The following is a 17,560-nucleotide window of genomic DNA, read 5'->3' on the forward strand; positions in this document are numbered from 1 at the left end:
AGAGTCCTTGAAATCCCGGGTTCCCGATTTCTTTCAAGGGCATAACTTGTTTCTCTAAGTCATATAAGAAAAATGAACGTCCTAGGGACCGTACCTCCAGGGTCCGGATTTCGTGCTGGGTCAGCTCTGCGCTCGTAGAACATTGCGTCCTCAAACCCTCTAGTCTGTCAGCTGAAACGTCGATCATCGACTGGATAGTTTCTATCGTTTGCATTGCATCATGAGCTCTTTGTATTCCATATCCGCTCTCTGCATCCATTACAAATTATCACAGAACTTTACACAGTCCACTATTCACTACTTATATGTTAAAAAGCCTTCATTCATCTTATAAAAATGATTAAACAAAACATTGCAGATGTTGTATTGCCGATACAGCGGCCATATCCGAAGAAAATCTATATTTTTGTCTATGCTATGTTGCTGCTGCTGTCGAACCATAGTCCACTGCGAACCTTCAATTGACATTTGTCATTTATACAAAGCGTAGTTTACATTAAGAACTATTTAATCTATGATTACGAATATCATTGTAAGTATCTTTTTTACTTTTTACTATGAAGCTTAAGTAGGCTTTGAGATATAATATTAGAACTAATATTAGAGCTAAGAACAAGGAATGTTTGTTTTAAACAAATTTTAACATCAAAATATCGATAAATATCTCGAAAGTTATTGAGTCAATCATTAGACTCGGTACGACATTTAAATAGAGATTCTTAAAATTTAATGGAAAATAGAATCTACAATAAGATTTTTTATTTATCGGTGGTTTAAGATTTTTTATGTTCCATAAATTCTGTTTAGAAATAAGTTTAAGCACACTTTCATAGGAAGGCTCACATTTTGAAAAAAGAGTTAAGTTACAGAGCATTTCCGACAATCTTCGCCTAAAATAGTTGGAATATGTATGCGAAAAAGTTGATTAATTTAATTCTACATAAACATCACGCACAATTAGCTATTTATATATATATATATATATATATATATATATATATATATATATATATATATATATATATATATATATATATATATATATATATATATATATATATATATATATATCTTTATATATAATATTCTAATAATAATCTTGAAATACTGACGAATTTTTGTAATACTATAATCCGTTTATTCAATGACAGAGCTAATAGACTTAATATTAGTTTAAATGCATTTGATCTTATTCATCTACGCCAAACAGTCATAAAAGTCAAAAAGTATAGTCGTTAGTCACGAATTTCTTAATTCCATTATCATCAATTTTATCTACAACATAAAATTTTTTTGTGACCTTTAATTATATTATTTTTTATTACAAGATGATTTTATTTAAAGTCTAAGTTACATCATTGTAAACGTAAGTTCTTTACAGAGTAAGAACTGTCACATATGTCAATACTTCAATTTATTTCTAGCAACATTTCAGACGTCATTATTTTTGATTTTTTTAAATTTTATTAGTCTATGACTTTCATCAATGAAGGGGAGACGTTTGTTGTGAAAATTGTTTCCTATTATTTTGCCTTCCGTCGTTTAATTATTTTTGTGCGATGTTCTTAGTTAGATAGAAAACAAATCTTGTTACTTTACACTAGATAGAGTACGAGAAATATTTTTCTTGAGTGTCTAAATGTAGTTTTAGTAGAATGTTCCTCGAGCGTATATTGTTGACTGCGACCTGCCTCGGAATTAAAGGTAAAATATATTAATGTTTTGAAAATAAAAATATATATTACATAGGTAATTGTTCCATTATTAACAAATATTTTTAATGTGTTGGATAGTTTTCCCGCGGGCGTCTGGTGAAGAAGTGAAAATCCGGGAACACGCAGCAGACAGAGGTACTAATGTGACCATACCCTGTGGAGGTTTATTAACTCTGCCCACCCCTAACGTGCAGTGGGTGCACAGAGGTAACCGGACACATCATGAAATTCTGGTAAGTGGTTTTTAATTACATATATAAATTGTTCTATTTTTGCATGGAAATATTAATTTATAGGATGAATAGCCATCTTCTATAACAATGTTATTAATTAAGAAAAAAATATTATTATGAGACTTCTATCTAGTTAGAATCTAATAAGAATCTGATTAGAATTATTTTCTATATTTTTGTGCCTTTATATTCTTTTATACATATCTAAATACTGAATAACCATTTTACAATACTAAATTATTTTAAAAAATTATAACAAAAATATTTTTAAAGTAACTGTTGATAAATAATTTGACATCTTTATTCTTTCTCATATTATAAATATGGAAATTAATTTGTTTGTTATCTATTAGTCCTTTGAAGGCTAAATTAATTGTGAAAGGCATACTTGGAATGGAAATGGATTGGATATACACAAATTTTATAATTTATTTTTGTCAATGAGTACTACTCATATTAACGACGTCTAGTAATAGGATGCGTATATCTGGCAACATAATATTTTTAATTGTTAAAATATTGTTTTTGTTATTGTTGATAAGACATCCGGGGAACCACGAACAAAAAAATCAAGAAAATCCCGCTCAAATGTCAAGACAATGTTGTGACTAAAGGTCCCTGATGATCCCAAAACTAATAGAACATTCTCAACTACACATATATCAATCCCATTATTCTTAAATTATACTATAAATATTTTTTGTTTATGATTCATTCAATTTTCTTTTATACGTACTTTCCGGACAAACCTCGTATCTGGCAACATAATATTTTTAATTGTTAAAATATTGTTTTTGTTATTGTTGCATGTGACTAAAGGTCCCTGATGATCCCAAAACTAATAGAACATTCTCAACTCTACAATATATCAATCCCATTTCATTAAATATTAAAGTTTATCAAGAAAACATATAAATGTATGTAACTACTACACTAGCAGAAACAATGTATTTAAAAGCTGTGTAAATATAAAATGATGGAGTATAATACATTATTGTAATCACATTATTGTAAATGTGACTAAAATGATTACACTATTTGGTTTTATACAGACATAAAAAAATCAAAATTTACTCATCTATCTAGAGGGAGGGAGACTTTGTACAAAAGTTGTTTGCTTGGGTACCTCTGCCCCATTTGTGTTTCAACCGTAAAGCAGTTGTGTTTGCATGGTTGTGTTTCAGTTTGAATGGTGGGATATGATGTGAAATTACAGGGTACAGAGGAATAACACCTGAGTCCTCAGGAATGGCAACGCATGAGGGTATCATGGGCGAAACAGTATACTCTGTTATATCTATGGTACTGCTTATGTCTATAGGCAATGGTTACCACTTCCCATCAGGTGGGCTGTCACCTTGTTTGCCATTCTAAGTTGTATAAAAAAAGGTGTTAATTTTAAAAATTTGAGTTTTTAAAAATGTTTGAATTCCACACAGCCATTAAATAAAGATTGAATAACAAACTGTTACTGAATCTATATTAAATGGCTGTGCTGATTTTAATGATATTTTGTATACTACAATATCCTTGTGTTAACATAGTATCTAACTAAGGTTTCTTAAATTTTATTTTATTTCAGTGTGGTTTTGTTTGTTTTTGCTTCACTTGTAGTTAATAAGGATGAGATTTAATTTTAAAGTTGACAAAATTCTCTGTTTTTTTTTTGTGAACTTATTTTTTTAACCTTTTTAAAAAAAATAAGTAACAATAAAATGAATAGTGTCATTGGAAGTAAGAGGAGAAACAGATGTGACAGTGACTTTGTTTATACTAAAAAGATATAAATATGGATATGTTAGAGACTGGCATGTCATAGTAGTGTAATGTTTACAGGTCTTGCTAAAACATTTGTTCATATTCGGCGCCAGTTAAGATGAATACTTATTGCTTTAATTATAAACTTCAAATTTGTTTAGCTAATGACAATATTTGCACAGTTGTACTGGTTGTACCTTTATACTCATTTTGTATTAAACTATTGTTGTTCAATTTATTGATGTTTTTAATAATACTAGCTATATCCCACAGCTTTGTCTGCATAAAATAGAGAAAAAATTGGCTATAGTCTATTTGTATTTTAAACATTTAATCCATCTAGTTAGATGAATATATAAAAAACATCTAAGTATTTTACAAACTTATAAATGTCATTATACGGATTATTAATGTTTGTCTTTCCATTTCCATGATTTTAAAAATTTGCTATAATTTTTCTTCTGCAGTGACAAATTGTCTTGCATAGTGATATCTCATCCAGGTACTTAGCTTTTTTTTATACATATGTCAGTCTGTCACGATGCCAGTGCAAAACTGGCGTAATAGCCATGATCCTAGTACCCCAGAGTAGCACGGGCGTCACAGTTTCAGTTTTGATACTAAAATAGGCTTAAAGAAACCTTTTAACTTCAGCTAAATATCGATGCGGAGTTTGTACATGAAATTTATGATGATATGTTTCTAATAGGATTTAGTGAGAGAGGGTTTCCTACCAATAAACATGTTATGTAACATCACGACATATATTTAGTAGTTACACGCTCGATATCGATTTAAAACGAGTAAATTTATTATAGCTATTAAAATATTTTATGAGGTAACCTCATTGCTAATATATATACATATACAATAAGTACGATTTATACACGGTTTCCCTGGAAATCATCGCGCTTAATTAAAAAAAAAAAGCAAACTGGCCTGACTGGGGGGAAAGGGATTGTTAGCAATGGAGTTTGGCAGCCCCATTGCTAGCAATATGTCCTATCAGGTCGACCTCCACGTGGTTCCCCCTGGAAACCATCGTGAACAATTCTCGTTGAATTCGTCACGATAGGCTAACTGACCTGCTTCATCCTCACCTATCATCCTTCACTGGTGCCCCGCCGGTGTATACCGATAGCGCGGGTGGAGTTACTATTTCATTATCTATCACCCATAAAAAAAACTGGTCTGACTTCTTAACTATTTTAACTCATTAATACCTCGCCGTCGATAGCGCAGGCGGAGTTACTATTCCATTGTCGTTGTATAAAAGAATTGGTGACCATTTTCTATTAGGTGATCCGTCAGCTTAGAGGGAGAAGAGATTGTTAGTAATGAGAATTAGCAACCTCGTTTCTAGTAATACACTCTGTCAGGACGACCTCCACGCGGTTCTCCTTTCAAAACCATCGTGATTGATTTATTGTTGAATTCGTCACTGGGCCAATTGACCTGCTTCATCCTCACCTATCATCCATCACTGGTGCCTCGCTAGTATATACCGATAACACAGGCGGGGTTACCATTCCATTATCATCCATTAAAAAAAAAAAGAGCCGTCAGCTTGTACGCCAAACTGAGTTGTACCCAAATGACCAAACTGTGGGGAAAGGGGATCGAGCAGCCCATTGTTAGCAATTTACGCTATCAGATCGATCTCCACGTGGTTCCCCCTTAGTCTATTCGTCACGATGAGTCAATTGATCTGCTTCCAAGGTTGGTTGGTTGGTTGCCTGGAAGAAATCGCTTTTAGTGATAAGGTCATCCATTTGTTTTCTCACTGTGATTATTTCTTATAATTTGTTTGTATCCATAATGAGTTTTCTATTGTAATCTTTTGGAGGAAACAATAAAGAATATCTATCTATCTATCCATCCACACTTATCTTCTCTCACTAGTGCCACGCCAGCGTATACCAGTAGCGCATAGGTGAGCCTGCTATTTCTATCAGCTTGTTCTCCATTCCGAGTCGCATATGAAAGTGATCACACCGAGCATCAGTTACCTTGTTTGAAAATTGGCCTGTTCGTTACAAGAAGTGTCGGTCGTCGCCCCTCGAGCCGCTGAGATCCATTCGGTACGAGTGGTCAGCGAGCCAAATAAATAATCGCTCTATTTACTGGCGGTGTCGACTAACTAATATGACCTTGCAAATAAAATGAACTATAAGGGCGGGCGCGCACGTGCGGCATGTTTGGAGAGGATTAAATTCTGGCTTTTTTATGACAGGGAGCAAATGAGCATACGGCTCACCTGAGGGTAAATAAATTCTGCCCCTCATAAGAAATCTCAACATTAAAAGAGTTGCAGGTGTGTTGTCGGCCTTTTAGTGAGGAATATGAACAGGCACTCTTTTGACGGACAGTACATATACACGCTAAGGTCTGTCCCATGTCTGGGCAGGCCCTTTATATTACTTGTATTGCTTGGTAGCTTGGTTATATAACGTTTTACTTTAATCTGTACTTTGTGTTTCTATGTTCAAGTTTTAACTTGATCCTTAAAATATCCAGAGTTTTTTTATGCAACTTAAAATAGTAAACAAGTGCCATGGACATAATAGAATATACTATTTCGCCCATGATACCCCCATGCGTTGCTATTCCTGAGGACTCAGGTGTTATTCCTCTGTACCCTGTAAATTCACGCCATATCCCACCCTTCAAACCGAAACAGCCATGCAAACACAACTGCTTTACGGTAGAACGATAAAAGCGAGTTAGTTTCGCATATTGTAACGAATTCATACCAAAATTAGCCGCAATACTTTCCAGGGGGATTTGCTTGGGTGTCGATCATCAGATATACCCATATAATCCGTTCTACCCCCAACCCCCACCCACCCTTTTTTTTTTTAATTCTAGTATAAATTAATTTAAATTAAATTATTTTAAATATTATTATTGTTTAATTAATCACCGAAATCGCTCAACAAGTTTTAATAAAATTTTGTTAATATGTACAATTAGTTCCAACTTGAGAAATAAGATAGTTTTATCCCGATAACGAAATATGGGACCTTTACATATTTTCTTATTTCACCCTTGCCACGATAGGTGGCAAAAATTGTTTGTCGGATTAGCTAGTAATGACATCATGACTGTTAAAAAAAACTCCAGTTATTTTTATCAGTCAAGATGTTTCCCGAATAAAATATAAATGTTAAAAAATTAACGCTATTTTAAACCATAAACGCCATAACCAAAAATTTCATTGAGTTGACGTGTGGCGGTCCTCCACCGTGCGTTTTTCAAGGCACTTTCTCCCACGCACAACCACTCTTTGGAATCAACTTCCAGCAGCAGTATTTCCGAACCGATACGACAACATAACCGTCAAGAATAGAGCATATTCCTTTTTAAAAGGCCGGCAGCACACCTGCAATGCCGTAGGTGTTGTGGGTGACCATGGGCGGCGGTAGTCACTTACCATCAGGTGAGCCGCAGGCCCGTTTGCCCCTGTGTTTTTAAAAAAAAACACAATCGGCACTTAACGCGATGAAAAAGTCTTTACAGGTAAATAGTACCTACCTAGTTGCCGACGTTTAAAATTACTTATATTAACGCTAGTAAATTATGCTTATAATAAATCTTGTAGAGAGGTCAATTCTGTACATGAAATATATTTCCAAAATAACTATCAGGAGGTGATTAGTGATCGATACTGATGCCAAAAATGCAATCAGTAAAATTTTTGTCTGTAAACAAAAATTACTCGACGGATTTTAACGAAACTTGGTACAATTATTCTTCATACACCTGGGCAGGTTAAAAGTATACTACTTTTCATCACGCTACGATCAATAGGAGCAGAGCAGTGAAGGGAAATGTTAAAAATGTCCATCCGTTCGACGTCGGGACGGGCCGCTAGTTAGTATATAAATTAATTTAATAATAAAAATTAAACCAGTTTGTAATTAGTATGTATCTAAGTACTTGTTATCAAAGATTAAGAACACACAATGATCGGGATTAATACAATTTTCTTTGTGCGGTCGTCCCAACGCAAACCATGTTATTGGCCGTAGTACGAAACGTCAGCAGTATTCGGCAGGGACCCCGTTTGGGGTCGTTGCCCTCTTCCTGTAAATTACAAGCTGTAATATTGAAGTCTGCGACGGTTGCACATTAATGTTCTAAAAGAGTCGTTTGCGTTACCTTACCGCCTCGAAGGAAGGTGATATGGCCGCATAAAATATTGAATTATCGCTTCAATGCATGTCGTAATACAGTCGTAATATGAAAAGGTTTGATTTTAAGACTAGTATTTGCTCCCCAAACACAACGCACCGATAAACGACGAGACGTTTTCTAGACATTTTAGTTTGAAAATATTTGAATTTAGAACTCGGAACAGTGAGCGGGTGTGCGTTTTATTGACAGCTTAGATTGAAACTATTTGAATTTAGAACTCTGTTTTGTCTACGAACAAAATTTTTAACGTAATGAGAACTCAAAATCAGCGCTGCAGTGACGTGTTGCAGCTTAAACTCACGCAGTTTAAGGACCATTTCACCTGCTACTACAAAATTATTATTTTTATATCTAAAGTTGTCATTAATGTTTATATGTTTTGTAGCTGAATAAATGATTTATTATTATTATTAACTTTTTTTAAAGAAAGAAAATTGACAGCATGATCATCTTAAATATAATTGGTGACCAACACGGAAGTACACTCAATCCATTTGCGAAATAAATTATCAATATCAAGTAAATTTTTTTATTTGCAAAAAATACAGATATTTTGATGTTACAATATAGAAATAATAAAAGTGCCGTATTCTATCCATAGAGTGTGCAAAATTTAAAAGAAAATACATTTGGATTTTTAGTAATATCCAGTCGTTACTTATTATATAAGCAAAAAAATATTATAGAAGATATATATATATATATATATATATATTTTTTTATAGATTACTACGATTGAAACATTGATATCATATATAATGTCATATCTATCGTACGACATAATTGTATAACATTAGCCCTTAGACTTAGATTATATAGATAGAGTGTCTCCATACTAATGCTTCGCCAAAAATAGGTCATCTTTTTCATCCACATGTACGTGATTAGGGTTATTATAATGTACATTTCATCATAGCAACCGTTAAATGTCTGCTGCTGAACATAGGCCTCTACCTATTGAAAGGTTTTGCCAGCAGTTGCCACGTTTGACAAACAGATTGGCAACCGCAGTTAGACTTTTGTAATGTTTAAAGACGGACGCTGCTGTCCATCCCTTGACCGCCAAGATCCCTTAGTTACGACACCCACGTGAAAGGAAAGGGTGGTCCATTCTATGCCGGGACCACAAGGCACTAATATACATTTTTTACTCAATATATAGAAGATTATATTATAAGGTTTAGTTGAAAAATAAGAACGATACAAAATTATTATGAAAGATATATGAAATATATATAAATATATATAATCTTTCATATATATTTGTATATGAAGATATACAAATATATATGAAAGAACAAAGTAAACAGTGCATAATGATTGGCATTAATGCATATCTTTACGGATAACTTTGATTTATATCCAAATCTATAACTTAAATTATGTTTACGTTTTAAAATAATTAAAAACGGCCGCCATTTTATTTAATACATGTACGGCTGTATTAATTTATAACGAATATGTACATATATACAATATCAGAAGAAGCAGTATACAATTTCAAATCAAATATAAAAAATCTATTTGGTCTGGAAAATTTTTAGTCTAATTACTTGCAACACTGAAAACATGGCGGGATTTGTTCAGATTTAAAAAAAATATATGTCAAAGTTTAATTAGCTAAACGTCAAATTAGTTGACTAAATTTCAATCTGTTTGTTTCCATTTAATGCTCTATCTATATAATCTAAGTATTATTCATAAAAAAATATCAAGCGAATACAGAACTATTGCAAATATTAAAAAAAAATATCCGTCTAGGGTGAATGACACCGCAATAACCCTACTCCTTACCATCTGTGCATAGCGTATAATCTAAGGTGGCATTTCTTCATTGAGCAAGTTATATACACAGAATACCTAATCCTACTAAAAGGGAGACTGTACAAAACTCGATTGCTCGGGTACCTCTGTCCCATTCGTGTGAAGCAGAAGCAGTTGTGTTTGTATGGCTGTGTTTCGGTTTGAAGGGTGGGATATGGTGTTAATTTACAGGGTACAGAGGAATAACACCTGAGTCCTCAGGAATGGCAACGCATGGGATGTTCCGAACCAATACGACAACATAACCTTCAAGAAAAGAGTATATTCCTTTTTAAAAGGCCTGCAGCACACCTGCAATGCCGCTGATGTTGTGGGTGATCATGGGCGGCGCTAGTCACTTACCATCAGGTGAGCCGCATGCTCGTTTGCCCCGTGTTGTAAAAAAAAAAAAACAAAAAAAATGTCTGCATAAGTAATCGATATTAAATAATAATTTATTACCTTTAATACGTTACAGCGATACAGATTATCCGATATGGATTCTAATTGGTAGGCGCGTATTCGAACTCCATTTATCTAATAATTTATTTGTATTTCTAGCAACCACAGAGCATTAATAAGTATGTCAATTTATCTCATATTGGGTTTGCTGGAAGAAATCTCTTTTAGAGATAAGCTCGCCTTTGTGCATTATTACACGTATGTTTGTTTTTCTATTTCAATAACTTTTTGTGTACAATAAAGAGTAAAGTATTATTTATTTATTCTTTATTCCACAATATGTACACAATGTACAAGTACGTATTGTCTTGTAATATTTTAAAAAATACCTTTTTTTTATACAACTTAGAATGGCAAACAAGCTGACGGCCCACCTGATGGAAAGCGGTAACCGTCGCTTATAGACATGAGCAGTACCATGGACATAACAGAGTATACTGTTTGCCCATGATACCCCCCATGCGTTGCCATTCCTGAGGACTCAGGTGTTATTCCTCTGTACCCAGTAAATTCACGCCATATCCCACCCTTCAAACTGAAACACAGCCATGCAAACAACTGCGTCACGGTAGAAACACGAATGGGACAGAGGTACCCAAGCGATCGACTTTTGTACAAAGTCTCCCTCGGTATTTTTATATTATATTTTTATAGTTTTTCTATTTAAATACCTTTTTGTGTACAATAAATAATAAAGTATTATTTATTTATTCTTTATTCCACAATATGTACACATTGTACGAGTACGTATTGTCTTGCAATATTTAAAAAAATACCTTTTCGAAATGATCGTTCATAGATATTGATTTTTTTTTTTATAAAAAGGAAGTTTTTTATAAAAAAAGAAAATTAAAATATGTGAGTAATATCAAAGTATAATGTGTTATGTCAACAGATAGTATTTTTATTGAAAATTAATATTATTTTTATAGTATTACTAGCTGACCCCTTAAACGTTGTTTTACTACTTATTGCGAAATATAAAAATCGCGATTAAAATACAGGGGTTGATAGTAAAACGATGAAAATTTAAAGTTGTATGTATTTTTCAATGCTAAATCATATTTAAATAAATATAAAAAAAGTTAGTCAAAAAAAAATTTTTAGGTGATGGGTCACCCTTATCATTGAGGGGTATAAAAAATAGATGTTGGCCGATTCTCAGACCTACCCAATATGCACACAAAATTTCATGAAAATCGGTAAAAGCGTTTCGGAGGAGTTTGGTAACAAACACCGCGACACGAGAATTTTATATATTAGATTGTAGTTGGGATATTAATTTTAATAAGATATATTTTGTGAAATCTGCTTGTAATACTGGTAAATTGATTACTGTTGTAATCTTATAGAATAATAAAAAGAGTATCACCTATCTATCTATAAATGCTAAAATGAATTTGTGGATTCCTTGTCACAAAGTATCTGATGTTCTAAGCGATGTACCAAAGAGAGAAAGGAATTGTTAGCAATGGAGATTGACAGCCCCATTGCTAGCAATACGCCCTATCAGGTCGACCTCCACGTGGTTCCCCCTGGAAACCATCGTAAACAATTCTTGTTGAATTCGTCACGATGGGCCAACGGACCTGGTTCATCCTCACCTATCATCCTTCACTGGTGCCCCGCCAGTGTATACCGACAGCGCAGGTGGGATTACCATTCCATTATCACCCATTAAAAAAAAAGCGATGTACCAGCCAGTTCTGTTAACTGTGCTAGCTTGACAGAAGCTAATTTAGAATCTGTTATAAAGGATTCAAGTGGTAATTTTCAAAAGCAACATTTGGACGATAAAGTTGCAAGAATAAAAACCTCTATTTTAACTTTTCACGCCTAGACCGTTAAATCTATTATGACGAATTTTGGTGTAGAGATAGATATGACCTTGGAGACGATTATAGCCTATAACTTTTTTTTTGCTTAAAGCTTATAAGGTATAAGGGTTGAGGGAGGGGTATTTTTTTATGATACTTTTTATTGCATACCAATTAATTAGCTTCAAACTTTGCGAAAATATTGATTATAAAGCATAATCAAAATATAAATATATATTTTATTTTTCCAAACTACTTTTTAAAGAAGGTTCTAGGATCACTCGGGATGATGTAAGGATTCTAACGATATTCCATAGATCCCAATCCGTTCAGGCATTTAGAAGATATGATGGGATAAAGAAACTCACTTACATACCTTGAAAACATTATACTCCTTTTTTGGACAGTTGTGTAAAAATTGAAAGTTAGTTTATTTGTTCTCAACCAATCTTCATGAGGTTGTAATATTTCATATTGGATTTAAATTTTAAATCCGGGAATGTCCTACGAGAAAAGTAAATTTTAATATACACATAGCATTAGAAATAAATATGTACATACATATGTTACTGTTTATCATGATCACGCGAATGAAGGCGCGAATAAAAACGAGTTTAAAAATAAAATTGATCTAATTATATTGCATACTTATTTTGTTTAGTATTGATATTTATTCTATATTTATTTATTATTTCTATTTTATTACTATTGGTCGCCCAGAGGTCGAAATTCGACCATAACATATATTATAATAAATGAATTGATTATTTTTTTTTAATGGATGATAATGGAATGGTAACCCCACTCGCGCTATTAATATACACCGGCGGCACCAGTGAATAGGTGAGGATGAAGTAGGTCAGTTAGCCCATCGTGACGAATTCGACAAGAATTGTTCACGATGGTTTCCAGGGGGAACCACGTGGAGGTCGACATAATAGGGTATATTGCTAGCAATGGGGCTGTCAAACTCCATTACTAACAATCCCTTTCCCCCAATTGATTATGGTTGTTTGACATTCAGTAAGACTATAGACAAATAATATTAAAGCCAAACAATATTATTTTATTCTCAATTCGTCCACAGACATAACAATAAACAAAAGATATACTCTTTTGTTTATGCGTGTGTGTGTCAAATACATGGAAGTATGTGAATTTCTTTTATTGATTTAATATATTTTTATGCATAATTTTTAAAAAATATTAGCATTCTGCACTCCTTCTCTATATAAACTATAAGTGTGCGAAATTTCATACTCCTCCGTCCGTGCAATCTTGGTAAAAAGGGTTACAAAATTTTTACTTCACGTATTACTATATAGATTTATATTTATTGCTATGTATGCCCTCTTTTTATAGCATATTCAGAGCATATTCACAATTCACAACGTACGACCTCGTACAATCTGGACTCAACTGGTATTCATTCGGAGATAATCAACCTACGTGCCGACTCCATTTATTTTGTTGTGTGACCGCGACATTTTCTAGTGTATCCTAGAAGATTTATAGTAGACTATTTAAATTTTTTTATACCATAAAGGTGGCAATCAAGCATATAGCCCATCTGATGGTAAACGGTCACTGTAGCCTATGAACGCTTGTAACACTGAGGGTGTCACATGCATGTAGCTGACCTTGAAGAAACCTTATTATCTTTTTTAAAAGTCCCATACTGTACTCTCTAAAGAAAACCTCGGCAGGGAGCTCATTTCGCAGCCTGAGCGTTTGCAGCAGAAAATTTCTTTGAAACGACACTGTACGCGACCTTTTAGGTTCAAGCATATGAGGATGAATTCTCTGTCGATGGCGAGCGGTACAATGATAAAAGGTGGCTATAATTAATTTGTTAGGAATTAAGTAAATAAATAAATACCACTGAAAATGTTACACAGCGTCGTCCCAAACTGAGCAGAACTTGTACTATGGATACAAACAAAGACAAACAGTAGAAACGTATTTTATATAGATGATAATGGAGTGGTAGCCGCACCTACGCTAATGGTATACGCTGTCGGGGCACCAGTAAGGGTTGATAGGTGAGAAAAAGGCAGGTCTATTAGCTCATCGTGATAAGTACACCTGGAATTCAGCACAATGGTTTCCAGGGAGAACCATGTGGTCGACTTGAAAAGGGTATATTGCTAGCAATGAGACTGGTAGTCCGCATTACTAACAATCCCTTTTGCTATCAAGTTCAGGTTTGATTGAAAAAGATGAGGCAAACTTTGCATCAACTGGTTCATAGTAAACATAACCATGAGCATTATAAAGTATGCTGTAACATCCATGGTGCCGCTCATGTATTTCTGATTTTTGAGGACTACGGAATTTTATTTATTTTCTCAAACTATTTAAACCTTGCCTGACTAATTAATTATTTCTATTTTGATACTTTAGTAACAAACATAATGTAAATTTACTAATTTGCATACATATCGCATGAGTGGTGTGGCATTGTTCCTAATCGAATACAATTGACTCGAATGCAACATTAAACGAAAATAATATCAAAAGTTTGTAGTTTCAAAGGTGCCAAAGTCTCATCGTAAGATTGTCTTTATTATTTATTTTTTAATTAACTTATTACCAGCGGACAATAAGATTCGTACACGTAAATTACAGAAGTAAGTAAACCAATACAATAAGCCCCTTTTAAATGGCGTATCAACATAAAACTTATACCAGTTCTTAAATAACATAATTATGAATACGCCATGTGATTTCGTCATAGGATGTGCCACCCCTTTCACTCCCCTGGGTATCGTAAGAGGCAACTAAAGGAGCTTAATGGTCGAGAGATGGGCAGCAGCGTCCCTCTTAAAATATCACCAGAGGGAGACTTTGTATAAAAGTCGTTTGTTTGGATACCTCTACCGTAAAGCAGTTGTGTTTGCATGGCTGTGTTTCGGTTTGAAGAGTGGGATATGCCGTGAATTTACAGGGTACAGTGGAATAACACCTGAGTCCTCAGGAATAGGAACGCATGGGGGGGGGGGGGGGGAGTATCATGAGCGAAACAGTATACTCTGTTATGTCAATTGTACTGCTCATGTCTATAGGCGACGGTTACCACTTTTCATCAGATGGGCCATCAGCTTGTTGGCCATTCTAAGTTGTATAAAAAAAAATAAAAAAAAATCACAAAAAGCCTAACTGCGGTTGCCAACCCAAAAATACTGGCAAATCCCCTCTTATGTGGGGATCCTGTATTCATCAGTGGACAGCTAATGGCTGATATGATTATTTGGAAATACAACTGTGAAAAATACATCCAATTTTGTGCAGTAATTTTTGTGTGATATTGGAACAAACATATAGAGACAAAATTTTTACAAATTATTGTTTTGGCTTCAATAATTCATATTAAGACCCATCTACCTTTATCATAGATAGATAGATAATTTATTTACATTACTTACAGCACACAAATTACAATAAAAAAAAAAACATACAGATAATACACAATCAAAGAGATAAAAGAATCAAAATAAAAAAGTACAAAACAAAAAGAAAACAAAATATATAAACTAACAATCTCCCTTCTTTCCCTTCCTTCATGCGTGTGCCATAGTATGAGTAACATAAAATGGTCACATCTCAGTTTATTTCTTCAATTTATCAAATTATCTTCAAATTATCCAATTTGCTTAAACATATCCCATGCAAAGACGTCCTCTAGCACCTTTTTTTTTTCTATTATTGTTTTTTAAACATGTAATTCGTCCTGAAAACATTCCTGAAATGAATAACAAAGTATAATACATTATTTCATTCACACGCCATTCTGTTTCGCAATAAAAACACAATGCGCGGGAAAATAGACAGCTGGGTTTACAACGCGGAATACAAACAAGTCGCTAAAATGGCTATTATGATAGCTTGTTTTTTTACCTTAAACGTTATTGGCTAAATAAGAGCTAGGCCTTTAAAATTCCAATTCACTCACAGGCGCCAAGGCCAAAAGTTGAAAGCTGAAGAACGGAAATCCATGTCTGTGAATTGGAGTCTCAAGTGTGATTTTAATTGGGCAATGTGTGAATTCAATTTCAATTGACAATAATATAGCCAAGGCCTAGTGCCTTAATGGCATTTATCAGCGACAGCCTTTTAATTGCTCACCTCTTTTTCTCCAGAGTCCTAATTCCTTTCGGTGAGTTTTAGCGTGTTCTAGAAATAGAAATTTATTATTTGACAAAATTACAAAGACAAAATACAAAGGGCTTTATCTATTCAAAAGAGAGAATAGAATGAAGAAAAGCAGGACTATAGTAATGATTAAGGTAGATAAGTTCCTAAATAAACCATTTTATACAGGATACATTTTGGAGAATGTGCTCAAGATCTACATGTCCTGATTCCTCCTTCATCCTTTCGACATCGGACTAGGCGAGGTGAGAGCGTCCATCCTTACATCATAGACATACCATTTATACGCACGAAACGCTTTGCGTTTTCAATCAAAATGCGTACGATCAAAGAGTGGAACTCTCTCCTGCTTATGTTTTTCCATCCAAATATAATCTGCGCCAATTTAAAGACAATGTTCAGCCTATTCGTGGCTTCGCAAGCTCCATTTTAGACCTTATCATCACATTCCATCAAGTGAGATCGTGATCAATCGCAGGACCTTTCAATAGAAAAAAAACAGGCCCCGATATTTACCACACGTGACACCATTTTCTTTAATCAACCCCACAAATGAAACCGTTAAACGTATATAAAATTTAACGATCTGAACACCCCTAGCTTTAATGTTTCCATTTTTCTGTGTACATTCTTAATTTACCGCCGCAATCAAAGGTTTATTTTGTTTTCCACCACGCCGTACCAACTCGACGGTACAGCAACAGCCAGGTGCGTCAATTATGCAAAATTAATTAGGGTTGCCACTCGTACTGTAGACGGTTAATTCGTATTAATTAATATCTCTCGTACAATGTGCTCGAGGTTGCCAGCTTCGACTATTTAGGTTTAGTTTGAGGATCATATGCTTAGGATTATAGTTTAGTTTCCCTAGAGGTTTGCTCGTTTAAAGCCGTCTATGTGAATAGAATACAGCCTCGAGATAAAAGTTCCATTTTTGGATCCATCCATTATATAGTACATATTATCTTTTTTGTACTTTACTAGTTTTTTGGCAATTGCATCGTACATTAACAGAAGTACTCTTATTATTACTTCGTACAATTTTAGAAGCAAGAAAAGCAACTAATTAAACTACTTCCATTATATAGTACATATTATCTTTTTTATACTTTACTAGTTTTTTGGCAATTGCTTCGTACATTAACAGAAGTACTCTTATTATTACTTCGTACAATTTTAGAAGCAAGAAAAGCAACTAATTAAACTACTTCCATTATATAGTACATATTATCTTTTTTATACTTTACTAGTTTTTTGGCAATTGCTTCGTACATTAACAGAAGTACTCTTAATATTACTTCGTACTATTTCAGAAGCAAGAAAAGTAATTAATTAAACTACTTCTACATGGCGTATTAAGATAAAACATGTATCAGTATTTAAAAGCAACTAATTAAACTACTTCTAGATGGCGTATTAAAAC

At 33.7% G+C, this 17,560-nt stretch overlaps 2 protein-coding genes across 2 annotated transcripts in view; one reads left to right on the forward strand and one right to left on the reverse strand.

The window, feature by feature from the left end:
- The window catches only part of LOC113520715 (kinase suppressor of Ras 2), a 37,906-nt gene extending 37,490 nt beyond the window's left edge, over window positions 1-416 (reverse strand). The window contains exon 1 of the mRNA XM_052897274.1: window positions 95-416. Coding sequence (XP_052753234.1) covers window positions 95-259 — 165 coding nt within the window. The 5' untranslated portion in view covers window positions 260-416. The remainder of the gene's footprint in view (window positions 1-94) is intronic.
- Window positions 417-1,483: 1,067 nt separating this feature from the next.
- The window catches only part of LOC113520630 (cell adhesion molecule DSCAM), a 67,117-nt gene continuing 51,040 nt past the window's right edge, over window positions 1,484-17,560 (forward strand). Inside the window, exons 1-2 of the mRNA XM_026906019.3 lie at window positions 1,484-1,704; window positions 1,794-1,948. Coding sequence (XP_026761820.2) covers window positions 1,656-1,704; window positions 1,794-1,948 — 204 coding nt within the window. The 5' untranslated portion in view covers window positions 1,484-1,655. The remainder of the gene's footprint in view (window positions 1,705-1,793; window positions 1,949-17,560) is intronic.

This window comes from Galleria mellonella, unplaced genomic scaffold (genome assembly GCF_026898425.1).
Source record: "Galleria mellonella isolate WM207_F2 unplaced genomic scaffold, CSIRO_AGI_GalMel_v1 utg36, whole genome shotgun sequence".
In the NCBI taxonomy this organism is placed as follows: domain Eukaryota; kingdom Metazoa; phylum Arthropoda; class Insecta; order Lepidoptera; family Pyralidae; genus Galleria; species Galleria mellonella.